We start from the raw sequence: 16,324 nt of genomic DNA, 5'->3' as shown, positions 1-16,324 counted from the left end.
CGGGGTTGAGAATGTGGGCGGGGCCACAAGTGATGACGCGGCAGCCGCCAAACTCAAAAATCCGCAAATATTTTCATCGACTATCCAGCGACTATTTTAATAAGGGTTTACTCAAAATTAAGGAAAAGACTTAATGCGACATGGATGGGGCGTCTGCGACAGGTAACTCGGACCGATGAAAAACAACTTGCTCATACTTAGCTTACTGCTGCTTGTTGCTAGCTAGCCTGTAAAGGAGTTTGTCATCAAAACGTTACGTCGTTAGCTAATGCTACATGTCGCAAATACATTAGCAAGGCAGTTTATGAACGTAATGTACACACCTTTATTTTCTTTCTTTTCTCGTTTGAGAGTTAACGGACGCATGTGCTCATTCGCAGGTGTTTTGAGTCATCTGGGCAGGCTGGAAGCTCAGGCGAGAAGCCGTAAAACTCAGCAGCAGGGCCGTGTGAAGGAGTTGAAGGCTAAAGCCGAGGAGCTGAGGATGCAGAGAGACCGGCTGAAGGCAGAGATAGAGACACACAAGGTGGGATGACTGGATGAGTTCACGCGGTTTGCTGTAACAAACTGTCTGTGAAGTCTCTTTTTACCGAAAACAAAAGACATAACGTTTCTGACAGTTTATCGGGTACACCTTCGTCTTCACTAGTGGTGGAAAGTTACTTAGTACTACATGTAGTGAAGCCGTGTTCTGAAATACAATTTTGAGGCACTTATACGTGAGTATTAATATTTTGTGCTACTCAATACTCCACTATATCTCTGAGGTAAACATTTTACTTTTAAAAACCGTGTGTCTTCAAGTTTAGTTATTTAGAATTAACCAACTTAAGTCTTAATTCATGTGTTGAGAAGATTCTTCATGTTCTTGAATTGGATTAGCTGGGAAATGCACTGTCACAAAGCTGAAAGCAGGCTTGTTTGTCTCACTTAAAGTTGTCTCATTGGAGATATGTGGCTCATAATGATGATTTTATAGATTTTTATAGAATATGTTACATTGGTGTAGATTAAACTATCCAACAATATACAGCGTAGTTAAAATTACCTCAACCTCAAACTTGTATGGCAGCAAAATGCAACACATACATTAATACTGCAGTAATATTAATCCATAAACATCATTTATAAAGTAAAACACTGACAGTGACAATTTTTCTGCCTAATAAGTACTTTTCCTTATGATATTTTAGGTAAATAAGCAAGTCCTTTTGAATTCAGGACTTTCACTTAGATGAAAGATCTGAACGCATCCTCCACCACTGATATTTCAGCAAACATCATTAGCCTGACTTCATTAATGCTCCAAATCCTGATAGCCAGATTTAGAAATACCACAAAGAGATGTCCCATTAGAGTGCAGGCTCTTACAGCAGGTTTTGAATGGGACGAGTCTCAGTGCAGAGGCAGCTCACTGGGCATGTTTGAAGGGCCTTAAAAAAAAGTCACCTTTATAATGCTGCACTTCTTTTGTTTTCTTGTTGGCTGATTTGTTGGTGCTGGTTACACCGTCTTGGCACTGGATCTGCAGAAACTGAGGGCATTTATGGACAAACAGTGTACACAAGAAGAAGAAATGGATGAAGACTCTGAACACTCTGAACTCCTGCCGTTGGTGGCCAGACATGCACAACTGCAAGACCTTCTGCGTGCACATCACATTATTGGTGCTTGTTTTATTGATTCTTCTTTTCATGTAACTGGACATGTTGCAGTTTTGACAGTGTGATGTTTTCATGAATCCCTTCCTACTGTACACACATGTACATATTAATCTCTCTGTTTCTATTCGCTGATGTCACTAGGTGGGTACAATGTCACAAAGACACGTCAAGGTAAAGGAGTGTGTGTGTCTCTGGCGACGGCCTACGAGGGCGTCTTCTTAGACACCTACAACGTGGAGATAGACCTGAAGCCAACGCTGAGGATCAGTCGTCACAACATCCCCCCATTCATTCCCCTGGACAGCCTGGTTGAACAGAGCGACTTGCAGACAGACATGAGGACTTTTTTGGGCACACTCAGCCGACATCTCAACGCCTTTGCTGGTCGCAAACAGCAGCTGAAGCTTGTGAAGGTACCAGCTTTGACTCTTTTGCTGTGTGTTGAATAACATCTCTCAAAGGTTTGTCAGTATCTGTGGAAGTTGGTGCTGTGACGTCACCCTCAGAAATAAATCAGTTAGACTGAGGTGGGTTTCTGCACAAACCCAGAGAGTCGAGAGAATTTTGTGATTTTTCGAGAAGTATTGTAGTTGTCAGATTTAATCAAACCCTCTGAGATGACTTACTTTTGTATTACGGTGCTTAACAGTAAAAACTGCAAAATTAACAGATGGATAAAGAGTATACATGTTGTCTGTCCTGGCAGAAGACTCTGACCTTGTCCTCTCGCTTGTTCATAGGAGCTCCATAAGTCTGTGAAAGTGATGGAGAGTAATGTTTTGTGTTCAATACTGGTGATGATGTTCACTGTACCCACAAAGAAGACGGCCGTTCTCTGCACGCTGGACTACACCGACCACACCAGAAGTCTTCCCACACGAGTCCACTTTGAATCTGAAGGTAGAATTTTGATATTGCAGAAGTTTCTCAGCTGAAACAGACAGCAGTGTATCAGTACCAATATAATCTATACTACAAGAAGATTTATTCTTACCCTCCCAAAACTGTAGACACAACAACAGAGAGCAGAACAAAACATTAATTTTTCCACCCAAAACTTCATGCAAGCCCCTGTATGTTTCAGTAGTTTCACAACAAGCACTGAATATTGGTTCGGTGCCGGCAAATCTAATTTTTGATGGTCATTTAAGCAGTTCGTCAAACAGAAATACCAAATATTCTCTGGTTACAGCCACTCAGCTGGTTTTTGACTGTTTGACTAACTGAAGATGTCACCTTAGGTGCTGAGAGTATGCGATTTGCATTTACCACTGTTTTCTCACATTTTATAAAAATAAGTTAAAAGATCCCATTCACTGTTGATTACCTTTTTTTGAAAGGAAAACTGCACTTTTTGGAAAAGATAACCAAAACATTGATTCCCTTTTAACCAAGTCCCATGTACCACAGACGGTAAAACCTAGCAAACAAAAAGCCTTCCGAAAGCTTCCATTGACTGAGCAAACCGATCACTCTTTATTTTGAAGTAAAATTACTAAATGTAAGGTCAAAGGAGTGACACTTTATCAGCAAGTTTAAGTTATGTGATGTGAAGTGTGGGACTTTTTGGTTTTGTTTTTTCACAGAGTTTTTAGTAATTATTACCTGATTTTGAATGGACTAAAAAAACCCCCCCCATCAATTAAAATAAAAAATTAATGGATTGTGCAGTAATGAAAAGAACCAATGCAGCCCCACCTCACATATCAGCATTAGGGAATCTAAGAGGATGAATTAATGTCTGAATGTCTGTTCTACAAGTTGGCCATCAGTAGTGATAAACTGATCTTTTACTAAACGTATTATGTAATAAATATATATGTATATTTGTCTGCAGACAAGGAGCTTCCTGGTTCTCCGGAGTGGAAGAAAAACTGCAGCCTGCTCATGGAGCATCATGTACACAAAGCTTTGACAACCATGAGGAAGATGGGGGATATTGTGTAATTTATTCAGAAATAATGAAACTTAAAATTCTCACTGTTTTTTTTTTTTACTATTAAAATACTGTTAAACATTCATCTCGACATTTCAGATGTTGGGGTATTAAACTTTGAAGTGTTCCTATGGAGGTTCCATAAGTATTTGCATGTTGCTTTTGTCCTTGAGCTGCTCTATAAACGCTGCCATCCTCTTGTGTAAAGTTTCCCTCTGAAACTGCCTCAGCCTCTCCAGCTCCTCTCGGGCTTTCTGCTGCTGCCTGGCCAACTCTTTTTCTGAGATTGCGTCAATAGTCGCGATCTTTTTCATCTGCAGGAGAGACACGCTGCTCTGGATGTTGCGTCTGTGTCTCACTGAGCTGGTGGGTTTGACTGACGCCGGCGGTGCTGATACGGACCGACTCTGCTCCACCGCTTCACATCTCTCGTTGTGATGCTGGGATTTGCCGGATGTTCTGCCATCAGATGTCTGAATGTCTCTGAAGTGCGTCTCGTTATTGTGTTCTCCGATTTCTTTCATGGCGATGTTGACTGTGGCTTTAGGCTCACAAACCTTCACCATCACGACTCTTCTCTGTTCTTTTATCAGCGAGTCTCTTCTTTGTTGGAGCATTTTGCGAGTGTACCTGTACTGTTTGTCCAACATGTTTAGTTTCTGCTGGAGATCCCTGTCCTCCTTTTGGTTCAGCACTCTCAGATTTCTCTGCAGCACATCAGGTCTTTTGAATCTTTGATCCATAAAGACTAAGGGGGAAAAAGAAGTTTCTCAGTCAGTTTCTATCCCTAATTCAAGTGCTTCCATTTTAGAGCAAAGGATGTTGTTTTCTTACCTGATTTGTGTGCAACTTCCCCCGGAGAGTTCGTCTGTTTGCTGCTATGGCTGCCTCAGCGTATGTAAGGTAATAGCCTATTATATTTGAAGTAAAGTGGATGGGATTGTCGGTCATTGTGTACTGTCACATTCCTACCAGATTCAATTTCAAGATGCCGTAGGAGGGAAGTCACGGGGCTTCTTGTAGGTTATTCAATAAATAAATAACAATGACTCACCTTGTGCAAAGTACCGACAGAGCATTTTCCAATTCTCTAATTTTATGAAACTCTAGTACTTTTAATAATGCTGCTATCTTTTCACCTAAGAATTTGGCATCTCAGTCAATTTTAGTGCTGGAATATTTCTAATTATGAGGATTTATTTCACTTGGAGAATCTTATTTGAATATCTTAAAACAAAACAACAAAAAACTTGTTTCTAAACAACTTTCAGATATGTACACCTTATTTTAGAAATAATGCACTGCATGTATTAGCTTAGGCACAAGTCATGTACAGGAAGTGTTTTCTCAGCAGAATTGATTAATCAGATTGTCAACAGATAATTAACAATTGGCTAATCAAGATAAATAAATTGATATTCTTAGTTATCTAGTAAAAGTACTCTGAGTTTCGGATTTCTGGCTGGACAAGACGTTTGGAGACTTTGGTGTGGGCTTTGGGAACTTACACAGGCCATCTTCTACTGTTTGGTGACATTCAATGGAATGTAAGGAAAGTTTTTATTTAAATGTTATTTCATGGGTTATTGTGCAGCCCTGTCATATGTCAGAAAGCCTGCCCCTCTGGAGGTTTGATCCCTCCCGCGCCAAACTCAGGTCCAGTGTGGCTGATGGCACAACTAAACTTCCCAAAAAGTCAGTCATCTCAAAGTTGATGAACTGTTGACATCGCTGACTGGTGAGTTCATTTTTGCTTTAACCTAATTTACAAGTGAAACGTGATTTACTGTCAAATGTGCAACTTTCCTACACTGTAAACTGGGTTTCAGTTTGGGGGGTTTATTCGTACCTGTTATTAAATCTCGTACTGTCAATTTAGACATTTTAATCAAAGATTTTTATCTCAACGCTGGTAACATTTTGACGTTACAGCGCAGGCGTGTTGCGTAACTTGCGTAACGTAATCGCGGGACTTCAAACACGCTCAGTCATCTCAGTACTGAAAGCTTAAGACTTTTTACTGTTGCAATAACGGGTTCTCCTTGTGTCCTTTACATCCCCTCTGCGGATTTCGTTCCCTTTTCTCCTGGGAGTTCTTGTACTCCTAAATAGTTTTGTTATCACTCACTGTGCGAGTTAGCCACATGCTTATGCTCTGCGCCAGTATGGAAGGCCAAACGGCACACAATTCGTCTCAGTTTCCACGTTTTCCACGTTAATGTTTGAAAGGTTGGTTCATCATAATAATATTTTATTTCTGACCGTATTTAACCACAGTTTTGGTTGGTGGTTTTGTTTTGAGAGAGGACCTACACACTAAGTTTTTATGACATAGATAACTTATAACTTATTTTTACAATTAATCCCTCCATTTCTCAGTGTATTATTATGCCTTTGCCATATTATTATAAATAAAAATGGAATTTAGTTCCTGTGAGACCCAGCACTCATCTGTTCAAGTATGCAGATGATTATTCCTACCTGGTTCATTGTACTCTTTTTATTTTTGTTGTTGTTTTTTCTATCAAATCACAGTTGCCTCCACTGGGACCATCAAATGCATCGCATCCTGCACGCTGGAAGATTTTTCCTGGGAAAACACCATAAGACAGTGAGTGTTTAAAACAGCAAAAGTTAAAGCTTGAATATGAGATATAGTTGGAAGGATTAACAAGACAGTTTCATTACTAAGCATTAAAACATATTTTTCTTTCTTGTATTGGCCTGGCACAAGTGTTGCTCTGGCTTTGCCACGATGATGCAGGCAGTGTGTGTTGATGTACCAGGAGGGCCAGAGAATTTACTGCCAAGAACCGTCCCCAGACCTCAGCTGAAAGCTGGGCAAGTCCTCATTAAAGTCCATGCAGCTGCCCTCAACAGAGCAGACCTACTGCAGGTACAATGCAGTTTACCTTCTTACAAAACATAAATGTCTGTGCTGTACATGTTTATTATACCACTAAAGGTGAATACTTAACTTCATGTGATTTTTCAACTTTCGTTGTATGTGAGTAGCTAAAGCGGTTCTGATCCTGAAGCAATCTCAGCTCCAGCCTACATGCCTAATAATTCCTGTGCAATACTTCTGACCTGTTATTTTTCTGTTTTCCATAGAGGCGAGGACTGTACCCACCTCCCCCAGGTGAGAGTGACATCATGGGCCTGGAGGTGGCTGGTACTGTGGATACTCTGGGCCCAGGGCTGAAAAGAGGCTGGAAGCTAGACGACAGGGTCATGGCGCTGCTCTGTGGAGGAGGATATGCAGAATATGTTGCTGTGCCTGAGGAGCTTCTCATGCCAGTTCCCCCTAACCTCACACTCTGCCAGGCTGCTGCAATCCCAGAGGCCTGGCTCACGGCTTTTCAGCTGCTGGTTTTCATAGGTATAACTACCATTTTTTATTAAAAAAATCTTTATCCTGGTGAATATCACTAAGATTAAAACAGAATATTTAATTTAAATTAGAATTTATTTTAGCCTTACGTCACAGCGACCGTGTGTTTGGTTTTATTTCTGTTCTTTTTACTTTTTGGATGTTGGTTTTCTTTGATTTTATAAATGAAGCACTTTGTATTTTTGCTTTGGCAAATGCTATAAAAACAAATATAAATATAGTAGTAATAATGATATATTATTGCACCATAATAATCAGAATAACCTAAGGTGTAAGGTGACAAGATTAAAGAAAGAATTGCATCATGTGGTGCTCTACACAAGTTAAAACTAATGCAAGAAAATATTGGTAAATGTGCACTCGGTTCCCTCTTTCTACATTTAACTTGAGGGGGACAACATTCATTTCTGCACTTGCGTCTTGTTGCCATCTGTCTTGTGGGCCACAGCTCAGGTGAAGGAGGGTGAGGTGGTGCTGTCTCATGCTGCAGCCAGCGGAGTCGGAACAGCTGCTGTTCAGCTGGTTCGTCTGTTCGGCGCCGTGCCCATCGTGACTGCAGGGAGCCCAGAGAAGCTGAAGCTGGCTGAGAGTCTGGGAGCAGCATGTGGGTTTAACTACAAAGAGGAGAGCTTCGTGCAGGGGGTTCATGACTTTACAGGAGGTGAGCTGTGTGTCGTGTTGACTCAGAGTTTCACAGACTTTTTAATGGATTTTCCTATTTGCAGTTTCTGTTCATGGTAACTACATAGTTCCTCTCCTTGCTCAAAACTTCTGTTAACTTTAAAATACTTTGTGTATGAGTTGAAAGTTGGACTAGCACATTAGATCTGGCTCCAAATTTATTCTTTTTTTTACTGTCAGCAAATGCTATAAAACATAAAAGACTAAAATCAACAATGTGTCCATCTCTCAACACTTTCTGACTTTTCTGTCTGTTTCTACGGGAAACAAAAATCTGTAGTTTTTACCAAATGGGATTAAAATTTGAGTGAATACTGCATTTGGGGACCATTCTCAGCCAGAGATTCATACACGTCTGCTGCTCTACTAAGTATTTCTGGCAGCAGGATGGTGTATGTGGAATTTAGATAAAATAAACTTCAGTGTGTGTTTGTGTGTGTGTGTGTGTGTGTGTGTGTGTGTGTGTGTGTGTGTGTGTGTTCATGGAAAGGAACATCCTGTGCAGTGCGACTCATTACAGAGGAAGAAGATATATCAGGCTCTTCAGTCCATTGTTGGTTTTGGTGTTTTTACGGGATTAGTTGACCAGATTAGTACTTTTCCATGTAATAAATACATATGCACAACATAAAAATTCTTGATTACTTTATCGAAAATCTATGCCACATATGGCTATATCACGGATGAGAATTAAAATAAATAAGTACCAAAAAATGAGTAACCCTGTCAGAGGTTTGCACATTAACTATCTGAGCACTTTTGTTGTGTAACTGACATCAACTAACAGCTGTAATTTCACAGGCAAGGGAGCAAACGTCATCCTTGACTGCATTGGGGGGCGAAACTGGGAGCAAAATGTGAGCTCTTTGGCCACCGATGGCAGGTGGGTGCTGTACGGCACCTTGGGAGGCAGGACAGTAGAGGGAGATCTGCTGGGCAAACTGCTCTCCAAGCGAGGCCACTTGCTCAGCAGCCTCCTCCGCTCTCGCAGCCTTCAGGTGAGAACTCGAACCAAACAAACAAACAGTGTTTCTTCATCTGTGCATGTGAGCATGCTGACTCATGTCAGGCGAAGATCCGGCAGTGCTGCCCTTCCTCTTTGTCTGGCTTTCAAACACAAATGAGTTTTGACATGTGTCGTATTTTTGCATTTTGCAACCAAGCCTGACTCTTGCTTTGCGTTTCGCCTTCACAGTACAAAGCAGACCTGGTAAAGGCTTTCTCACAAAGAGTGCTGCCGCACTTCTCAGAGCAGACAGCCTCTTTGAAGCCAGTGATCGACAGCACTTTCAGCCTGGAGAACATTGCAGAGGCTCATCGGCACATGGAGGCCAACAAGAACATGGGAAAGATTATCATTAATGTGATTCCACAGCATCAGGAAACTCACTGATGAACGGTTGCAGTAACATGTAATCACTCTGAAGTGTGTTGTTATGTGAAAACTAGTTGACTTTCACAGATGTTGATTGACTTTTTAATTATGCTTAATCCACCAGTAGTCTAGAGTTGGTTTTTGTGCCCAGTAATACTAACCCTGCTACTATTTTATATTTATCCTCCAAATTTTTAAGTCTTATTTGACTTGACAAGGCCCACTGCTCCTGTGTGTGTTTCAGTGCATGTAATTTGCCGGGTGTTGCATGTGTGTTCAACTAAGGATGGCTTAAAGGCAGAAGACGTATTCAGTGTGTGTATGTAAAAATATATATACTGTCAATAAAGCTGATTCTTCTTCTTCTTCTTCTAAAAAGCTTTGCAGTTTCAGAAATGAACAGAACATTATAGGTATCATAAAGGTAGATTTTATGGCAGAAATATTGTATTAGATTGTATTTGACTGTACATTTGGCTAATATCTTTATATTTATTTATATTGTAAAGAAGTATTTTTACACTGTTGTGTCACTACAGTGCTACCTGCTGCATATCTTAGTACTTCTTCCAACCCTTAGAACTATTAATATTAGGTTATTAGTGCTGATATTGCTGGTATTACACACAGTACACGTTAATCTACTGCTTGACGTACCCAAAATTAACATCCTGCGCATTTGAAACGCAGCCGCGCGCACATCGAATTGACCAATGACGTAACAGAACGACTTCTCTCAAACTTCCGGCTTCACTGGGGCGGCTCGCCTCAAGTTTTTCTCCGGTTCTCGAGGCGACAAATTTCATCCGAGGAAATCATGTGGCAGTTTTAATTAATGGAAAAAGCTCTGAGACGTTTAGCGGATACACCTCGGACTCTCTGTGTTGATTTACCAGTAAGTAACATTTAACGAATAACTTCCTCCTCAGGCAGCTAAAGTTAGCTAACGTGTGTGAGTTAGCAGTTTGTCGTGACGTGACCCCGCAGGGTTAAACACGAAGTCACGCCAGTTAAAGCCATTTAAATATTTGAGTTAAAGAAAGGTCTGTGTGTATTTTCTTCTTAGTTAACTTAAGCAATAGCTACGCAACTAGAAATTGTTTTCTCTCTCAGCTTGCTTTACTTCCCATTTGTTTTATTGGGTCATTAAAATTCCTTTACCTGCGCCTTCATGATATCAGGGAATAATAGAAGTTGTTTATGATTTTACGTTGCAGCTTACTCATCCTGAAACATGGAGGATCCAAACAGACCTCAGCGTAAAATGTCAAGAGCCGGAGAAAGCTTGTACAAAGTCCTGAACCTGGAGAAAGGTGCATCTCCAGAAGAAATAAAAAAGGCTTACAGGTGTGTTCATGAGGATGAGTCAGTCTGTTGGTTCAGTATTGAGCAAACGCTGTCATGATATAATTCTGGGGGGAGTAATACTAGATTATTGCATTTTTCAATAAACTTAGTGCTGACTGTATGTTAAATTCAGCATTTCTTTTTTTTTATCATATTCAAACTGCTGTTTACAGCTCCTCAAACAGGTGCAGATGTTTGCATGCTTGAGGCTGTACACAAAAGAAACAAGCAAACAAAAGACTAAGATAAAGTTTGACTTACACTTTTACATCAGTTTGCAGTTTTCAGAGCTTTAGAGTTCATTGAGTATTTTTATGTGTTCATGTAGGAGTTTAAAGGGGAATTCTGGTCTTTTGATTGGTCTCTCCTTGTCTGAATATTATCTTTCCATATTTTTGGTTTGTATGTGATTCATGCTCATCAAAAGTTTTGGAATTGGTCTCCACATCAGACAAGAAGACAGAGAAGAATCCCTGATGTGGGATTTGTGTGATTGAGGCAGTTGATTGGTTGGTAATGTCTAAAGTTGTTTATCACAGCAACCCTTTAATGCGTGATGCAAAAGACTTAACTGTCTCTAACTCACTTGTTTACAGGAAACTGGCACTGAAGCATCACCCTGATAAGAACCCTGACAACCCAGAAGCTGCTGAGAAGTTCAAGGAGATCAACAACGCCAACTCCATCCTCAGCGATGAAAACAAACGGAAGATCTACGACGAGTATGGATCCATGGGCCTCTACGCTGCGGAGCAGTTTGGGGAAGAGGGCGTCAAATACTACTTCCTCATGTCCAAGTGCTGGTTCAAGGTGAGATGTGGCTTGAAAAGTCTACATGTGCAAGCGAATGTCTGAATGAAAATGTGTTTTAGGTTGTGCAGTAACTGTAAATGTGTTTCAGCCTGGATCTGAAGTTATGTCACAGATTCTGTCTGGTCTGTGAAGGAGTTTAAAAGCTCTTCATGTGCCTTCATGTACTTTGATATTTGATTTTGTAAGGTGCAGCTGTGGAAAACCCTGGTGTATGAATAGGACATCGGAGTAAATACTAACACTGATTCCCTTCTTCAGGCCCTTATCGTGTGCTGCAGTATTTTCACCTGCTGCTGCTGTTTCTGCTGCTGCTGTTTCTGCTGTGGGAAGTGCAAAGCGTCGGAAGACGAGGATTTCGTCTACGTTGACCCTGAGGACCTTGAGGCAGAGAACAGTGAACAGGAAGCAGGTGAGGGACTTTGTTCTTTTGTCTTCAGCTTGTACATAAATAAAATCTTACTGCTGCTTACACCATCTAAATGTTTTCTGTTGCATAAGATTGAAGTCCAACTGAAAGGAGATGGTCACATAGCACTGCATTTTACTAACACATTCAGTTATTACTTTCTGTGGAGAGATGAGTAATGATACAACAGGAGAAATTCGTTGTAGTAATTTGAATGCATCTAGTGTGCGTATTAGGAAGTACTTTATGCCGTGTCATCTACTAATACTTTATTCCCCTCCCCCTCTGTTTGAGACAGAGTGAGTGTGAATTCTGCCGAAGTACAACAATGACTGAATTAAGTGTTGTGATCAGAATCAGAATCAGAATCAGAAAAGACTTTATTGCCATGTAAGTGAAGAGGTTTCACATTACTAGGAATTTGTCTTGGTGATTGGTGCATACATAGAACATAACAGTAACATATAATTGAAGAATAAAATAAAAATAAAGATAAAAATAAAATAGAGTAAGGGAACACAAAATAAAATAAGTGAAATAAATATTTTTCTGGAGGTAGTTCAAATGAGTTATGGAAATAAGAAAAGAAAGTAAATAAAGATGACTGTGTAACAGTGAAATATTCTGAACAAATTTTAAACTCCTAGATTTGTGTATGGCAACTTAACTTCTGAATTAAAGTCAGCAATTAATCCTGATAGCGAATAAAAGAATAATTTGGCTTTTTGGTTCATTCCCTTTGTTGCTAAGAGTGAGATGAGGAGATTGACGTCATTCTCAAACTAGTGAGCTAAATGTAAAGTTAGAGGCAGCAGTCGCTCAGCTTAGCATAAAGACTGAATTTGGGCTGAAAACTACTCACCACTTCTGGTGGAGAAATAGTATAAAACATATTGGTCACAAAACCACAAATTGTTTTCACATTTCAGTTTATGTAGAGATGAAACAATCAAGACGTGATATGTAAATTAGTGTCCTTTATAGATGCTGGAAGGTGGATTTTATTGCTTTTGAAAACACCGTCTGTTTCCACTTGTTTCCAGTCTTTATGCTAAGATAAACTTGACCTCTACTGGCTCCATCGTTGTAATTAACCCACAGATATTAGAGTCTTGTTGATCTTTTCAAACTCGGAGAGAAATGTTGTATTATTCCTTTAAATTCATTTTTTGTGTGTTTATAGCCATGACAGTGAGTCAAGTACTTTAGTGTTTGCTCAGTGTTAAATCTTATTTCACAGCAGGAGACCATATAATAATAATTCAGCCAAGCCGTAGTGACACTTCAGGTGACGCCGTCACCACTTCAGGTAAAGCTCACCTGTCCTCAGCTGACTGCTGCTCTCTGCTGCTTGACTCATCTGGCACAACTTGAAGCAGTGCTTCACATTTTGGCAGCTTCTTAACACCAGCAGTGCACTAACATTTTAGCTTTACTGCACTAACACCTTCTTAAAAAAACTATTTACCTGTCGGCCATATTTCATATGAGTAACTTTGTTTGCTAACACCTTCAACTTGGTAATCTTATCAGTGTTTAGTGTAGTGGGAAAAAATAGTACTAAATTTATTGCTAAAATTGAAAATGTCGACTGCAGTGGTTCTCAAACTGAATTTATGAGACTGTTTCAGAGGAGCCACGGGATGATTTATATGATAATAAAACGGTGTATAACTTCTATAACTTTTTTTTTTTTTTTTTTTTTATAATATGGGAGTACTTGTAAGCCTCCTGGTTCTCAGCCATATGCACGACTAGTACTCATTACATTGTGTTAAAAGTTCATGAAATAAGAAGTTTGAGAACCACTGTTTTAAGTGCCTGCACTTTGCGGAGGCTGTTGAAAACAACCAACGTTACCAAAAACTCGAAACTGGTATTGATTCAAGGCTTTTTGTCCTGCTTACTCGGCCTCAAGCCGTTGTCTTAGCGTTTGGTCCTTTTTCCTGCTCTTCAGCTGCTGTCCAGTCTATAAAATAAACTCGGGTATTTTAGAAATGTTTCTGTGTGCTTGACTCAGTATAATGTGGCACCATTATAAGGGTTTGTTTATTATAGCAGTATAACAGTGTGTACTTCTTGTAATACTGCCCTGCAAGCTGAACGTATAAAATGCGGAAAAAGCAGCAAATCTTCATATTTAAATTCTTCTCTATTGACAGCATTTGCTTTGCACTTTTTGCTGCTTTCGCGTGTGCTGTTGCCGTAGCTAAAAGCCTGTTTGTCACACCTCCAGGTGAGAACGCACCGATTGTGATCCAGCCTCATGCGACCAACGGCACCGCAGGGCCCATAATCGAGTGAGTGGCGTCCCTCAGAGTCTGGACCGTGTAATAAAACCACGTCATCATCAGCGGCTGTTTTGACCGTTTTTATTCAAAGTGACTGATGATGTGTATGAACTGTGGGTTTGAATGTGTTTGTTTTCCTCAGAGACTTTGACTTGCAGAAAACTTTTTCGTCTCAGAGGAGTTTTTGTTTAAACGAATCAAGCAGCGATTTTATTGTGCCATATTATTATTATTATTATTATTATTATTTTTATGAACCGGCGGTTTTGTCTTTGATCGAATCCCATATTTATTATTTTAACTTTTTATTTTTGAATCTTGGACAATATCTGGACTGCGGTGACAAAAGACAAAGCCATACAGATCAAAGCTCTGGAATAATTATTTTTTTACGTGCACTTTAGAATCTCTAGTTCATGTTTAAAATCCTTTAGCTGCCACGATGGTCTGACAGCGTTTCGGCTCACGGTGACTCTTGGGTCAGAAATGTTTTTAACGTTGTTTTTAATGCCACTTTACAGGCTGGTTCAGGTTTGGCGGATTATTAAAGGTCAGCCACTTGGAGACCTGCGAGATGTTCGGTCAAACTGCGCATACTGTTGAAACAAAAAAAACAAGGGTTTAATGACATGATGTAGACTTCCCTTCATATTGCTCAAATATAAAATCTATTTTAGTTAAACCAAACAGTGTATTTTAGATATTTGTCTGTTAAATGTGGTGATTGACTGTAAGTATGCAGATGAGACTAAAATAATGCAGATAGACATTAGAGGTATGAGGCGCTTTCTTTCAGTTAGAAGTTAGAAGAGATTTCCATATTGCCAATATAGCAAATATTTCTTTCATTTTGTTTTGTAAATCTGGCTTGGTTTTGGAAACTGGTAGTTATGAATAATTCTGATATGACATGAATTCTGTATTTGACATGGAGCTGAAGTTGGTGATTAGCGTAGCTTGGGGGGAGCAAACAGCAAGCCTGAATCTGTTTGAAAATAATAACAAATTTTCATTTTAAAAAACTGTTGTCAGTAATTTTCAGACAAATCAGTCTCCCATTTGTAATTGCAGTTAGGGTGTTGAGTTGCTTTGCGGCATTAAAGGTGTAGTGTGTAGAATTTGTCAGCTGCTTTTTGTAAACACACTCTTCAAAGCTTCAGGGAAAGACGATTGAGACGATCATTTTCCAGAATGTTTGATGCCCAGAAACAGACAGTGCGATCCTTTAAACATGGAGGTGGTTAGCCTAGCTTAGCATAAAGACTGGCAACAGGGGAGAACAAAATGAAGCCCTAACACTAACTTTCTGCAGTCTTGTTTTCACTGCAAGGTTTCCAGTCTGCTTTGTGACTGGAGACACCCTGCATGGAAGAACTGGGCGGATGGATAATCATGTTTGTGACAAAATAGTCCCAGCAAAGTTATCCTAAAACCACAGCTTGATGTTTGTTTCCAGTCTTAATGCCAGGGTAGGTTAACTGGCTCCCTGCTAACACAACACATAAACATGAGAGTGGTGTCAGTTTTCTTAGTGAATAACCATATTTTCCCAACTCAGATCTCAAAGAGCGACCGCTGATGCTGTTGGTCAGTTCGCTGTACCCGCTCATAAAGTGACCTCGTGACCCCACAAATAGTCCGATGTTTTATGAAACGCACACTAAAATCAGCATCGTTATTCGACAACAAGGCAACTTACTGTGATTTGTTGCCAGATTGTTCTGGTTCTTAGTTGTCGATCTGATCCAGATGGGTCGAGACCTTCCTTCAAAGACAATGACCTCCTCTGTGGTGTATGAGATTAAATACGTGTGGTGTTGTTATACTCGATACAGAAACTGTGTTTTATGTAAATTCAGAGATATATTTTTGATTGGAAGTTTTAGGACAAATTGACTGTATATTAAGATAACGCCTTAAATGATCTCTTATGTTTACATGGTTTTTTTGTGTGTGCTGGGTGGAGGAATTTTAGGTTTGTGCTTCTAAAATCTAAAAGTATATATGCATCATTTCTATCATTTGATCTGTTTTTTTTCTTGGACAGCAGGATGATAAAATGTATTTATGTAAAGTTTAAACAATCTCAGAACTGTATTTAAATGTCAGTTTTGTATATCAGAAATCGTATGTGCCAAAACTTCACAGAAGTGCCTTAATACATTTTAGTGGTGTTTTTTTTCGTAGATTACTAGGATTACAAATAAAAAATTATATATTTTGTTTTATCCCGACATTCCAATGTATTTTTCCACTCTTTCAACTTTTATATGATTTTGTAAAAATCATGTTCGTCTGATCCAATAAACTTTGGCGATACTTGAAATGTCATCACGTTGTCAGTCTTGTCGTTTTAACAGTTTGCTGCCGTTGGTGACCAGCACCCCCTCAGCTCAGTAACCTGCCATTGGCTCCTG

The 16,324-nt window shown here is 39.7% G+C and overlaps 3 protein-coding genes across 8 annotated transcripts; all 3 read left to right on the top strand.

The window, feature by feature from the left end:
• The first annotated feature begins 2 nt into the window (after window positions 1–2).
• On the top strand, window positions 3–4,544 carry cenpo (centromere protein O). The gene is made up of 6 exons (XM_046412860.1): window positions 3–162; window positions 381–526; window positions 1,532–1,667; window positions 1,806–2,077; window positions 2,405–2,564; window positions 3,502–4,544. Exons 1-6 carry the CDS (start codon window positions 141–143, stop codon window positions 3,609–3,611), a joined length of 846 nt encoding a protein of 281 aa, XP_046268816.1. The 5' UTR covers window positions 3–140; the 3' UTR covers window positions 3,612–4,544.
• Window positions 4,545–5,197: 653 nt separating this feature from the next.
• On the top strand, window positions 5,198–9,251 carry tp53i3 (tumor protein p53 inducible protein 3). 4 transcript variants are annotated; one of them, XM_046412841.1, is made up of 7 exons: window positions 5,198–5,338; window positions 6,136–6,211; window positions 6,335–6,496; window positions 6,715–6,982; window positions 7,443–7,655; window positions 8,477–8,673; window positions 8,871–9,251. In XM_046412841.1, exons 2-7 carry the CDS (start codon window positions 6,158–6,160, stop codon window positions 9,066–9,068), a joined length of 1,092 nt encoding a protein of 363 aa, XP_046268797.1. In that variant the 5' UTR covers window positions 5,198–5,338; window positions 6,136–6,157; the 3' UTR covers window positions 9,069–9,251. The 4 variants fall into 4 exon arrangements, with proteins under 4 accessions (XP_046268797.1, XP_046268796.1, XP_046268795.1 ...); XM_046412840.1 differs by having other exon boundaries at window positions 5,200–5,338; window positions 6,323–6,496; XM_046412839.1 differs by lacking the exon at window positions 5,198–5,338 and adding an exon at window positions 5,556–5,829.
• Window positions 9,252–9,770: 519 nt separating this feature from the next.
• dnajc5gb (DnaJ (Hsp40) homolog, subfamily C, member 5 gamma b) lies at window positions 9,771–16,238 on the top strand. Of its 3 annotated transcripts, none has more exons than XM_046412867.1 (6): window positions 9,771–9,945; window positions 10,268–10,397; window positions 10,994–11,207; window positions 11,469–11,619; window positions 12,860–12,925; window positions 13,853–16,238. In XM_046412867.1, the coding sequence occupies exons 2-6, from the start codon at window positions 10,285–10,287 to the stop codon at window positions 13,918–13,920; spliced, it is 612 nt and encodes a 203-aa protein (XP_046268823.1). In that variant the 5' UTR covers window positions 9,771–9,945; window positions 10,268–10,284; the 3' UTR covers window positions 13,921–16,238. The 3 variants fall into 3 exon arrangements, with proteins under 3 accessions (XP_046268823.1, XP_046268822.1, XP_046268824.1); XM_046412866.1 differs by having other exon boundaries at window positions 9,772–9,945; window positions 12,857–12,925; XM_046412868.1 differs by lacking the exon at window positions 12,860–12,925 and having other exon boundaries at window positions 9,772–9,945.
• Window positions 16,239–16,324: the final 86 nt, after the last annotated feature.

Source organism: Scatophagus argus, chromosome 15 (assembly GCF_020382885.2).
Source record: "Scatophagus argus isolate fScaArg1 chromosome 15, fScaArg1.pri, whole genome shotgun sequence".
NCBI classification, from domain to species: Eukaryota; Metazoa; Chordata; class Actinopteri; family Scatophagidae; genus Scatophagus; species Scatophagus argus.
This window is presented reverse-complemented; position numbering and strand designations above follow the sequence as displayed.

Excerpts from the sequence above, each read along its gene's own strand:
- dnajc5gb (XM_046412866.1), top strand. The coding sequence starts at position 10,285 with ATGGAGGATCCAAACAGACCTCAGCGTAAAATGTCAAGAGCCGGAGAA. Across the intron at positions 10,398-10,993 it reads GAAATAAAAAAGGCTTACAG|GAAACTGGCACTGAAGCATC; the intron begins GTGTGTTCATGA and ends ACTTGTTTACAG. Across the intron at positions 12,926-13,852 it reads TGACGCCGTCACCACTTCAG|GTGAGAACGCACCGATTGTG; the intron begins GTAAAGCTCACC and ends TCACACCTCCAG.
- cenpo (XM_046412860.1), top strand. The coding sequence starts at position 141 with ATGGATGGGGCGTCTGCGACAG. Across the intron at positions 163-380 it reads GGATGGGGCGTCTGCGACAG|GTGTTTTGAGTCATCTGGGC; the intron begins GTAACTCGGACC and ends GCTCATTCGCAG. Across the intron at positions 2,078-2,404 it reads AGCAGCTGAAGCTTGTGAAG|GAGCTCCATAAGTCTGTGAA; the intron begins GTACCAGCTTTG and ends GCTTGTTCATAG.
- tp53i3 (XM_046412838.1), top strand. Across the intron at positions 7,656-8,476 it reads GGTTCATGACTTTACAGGAG|GCAAGGGAGCAAACGTCATC; the intron begins GTGAGCTGTGTG and ends GTAATTTCACAG. Across the intron at positions 8,674-8,870 it reads TCCGCTCTCGCAGCCTTCAG|TACAAAGCAGACCTGGTAAA; the intron begins GTGAGAACTCGA and ends TCGCCTTCACAG.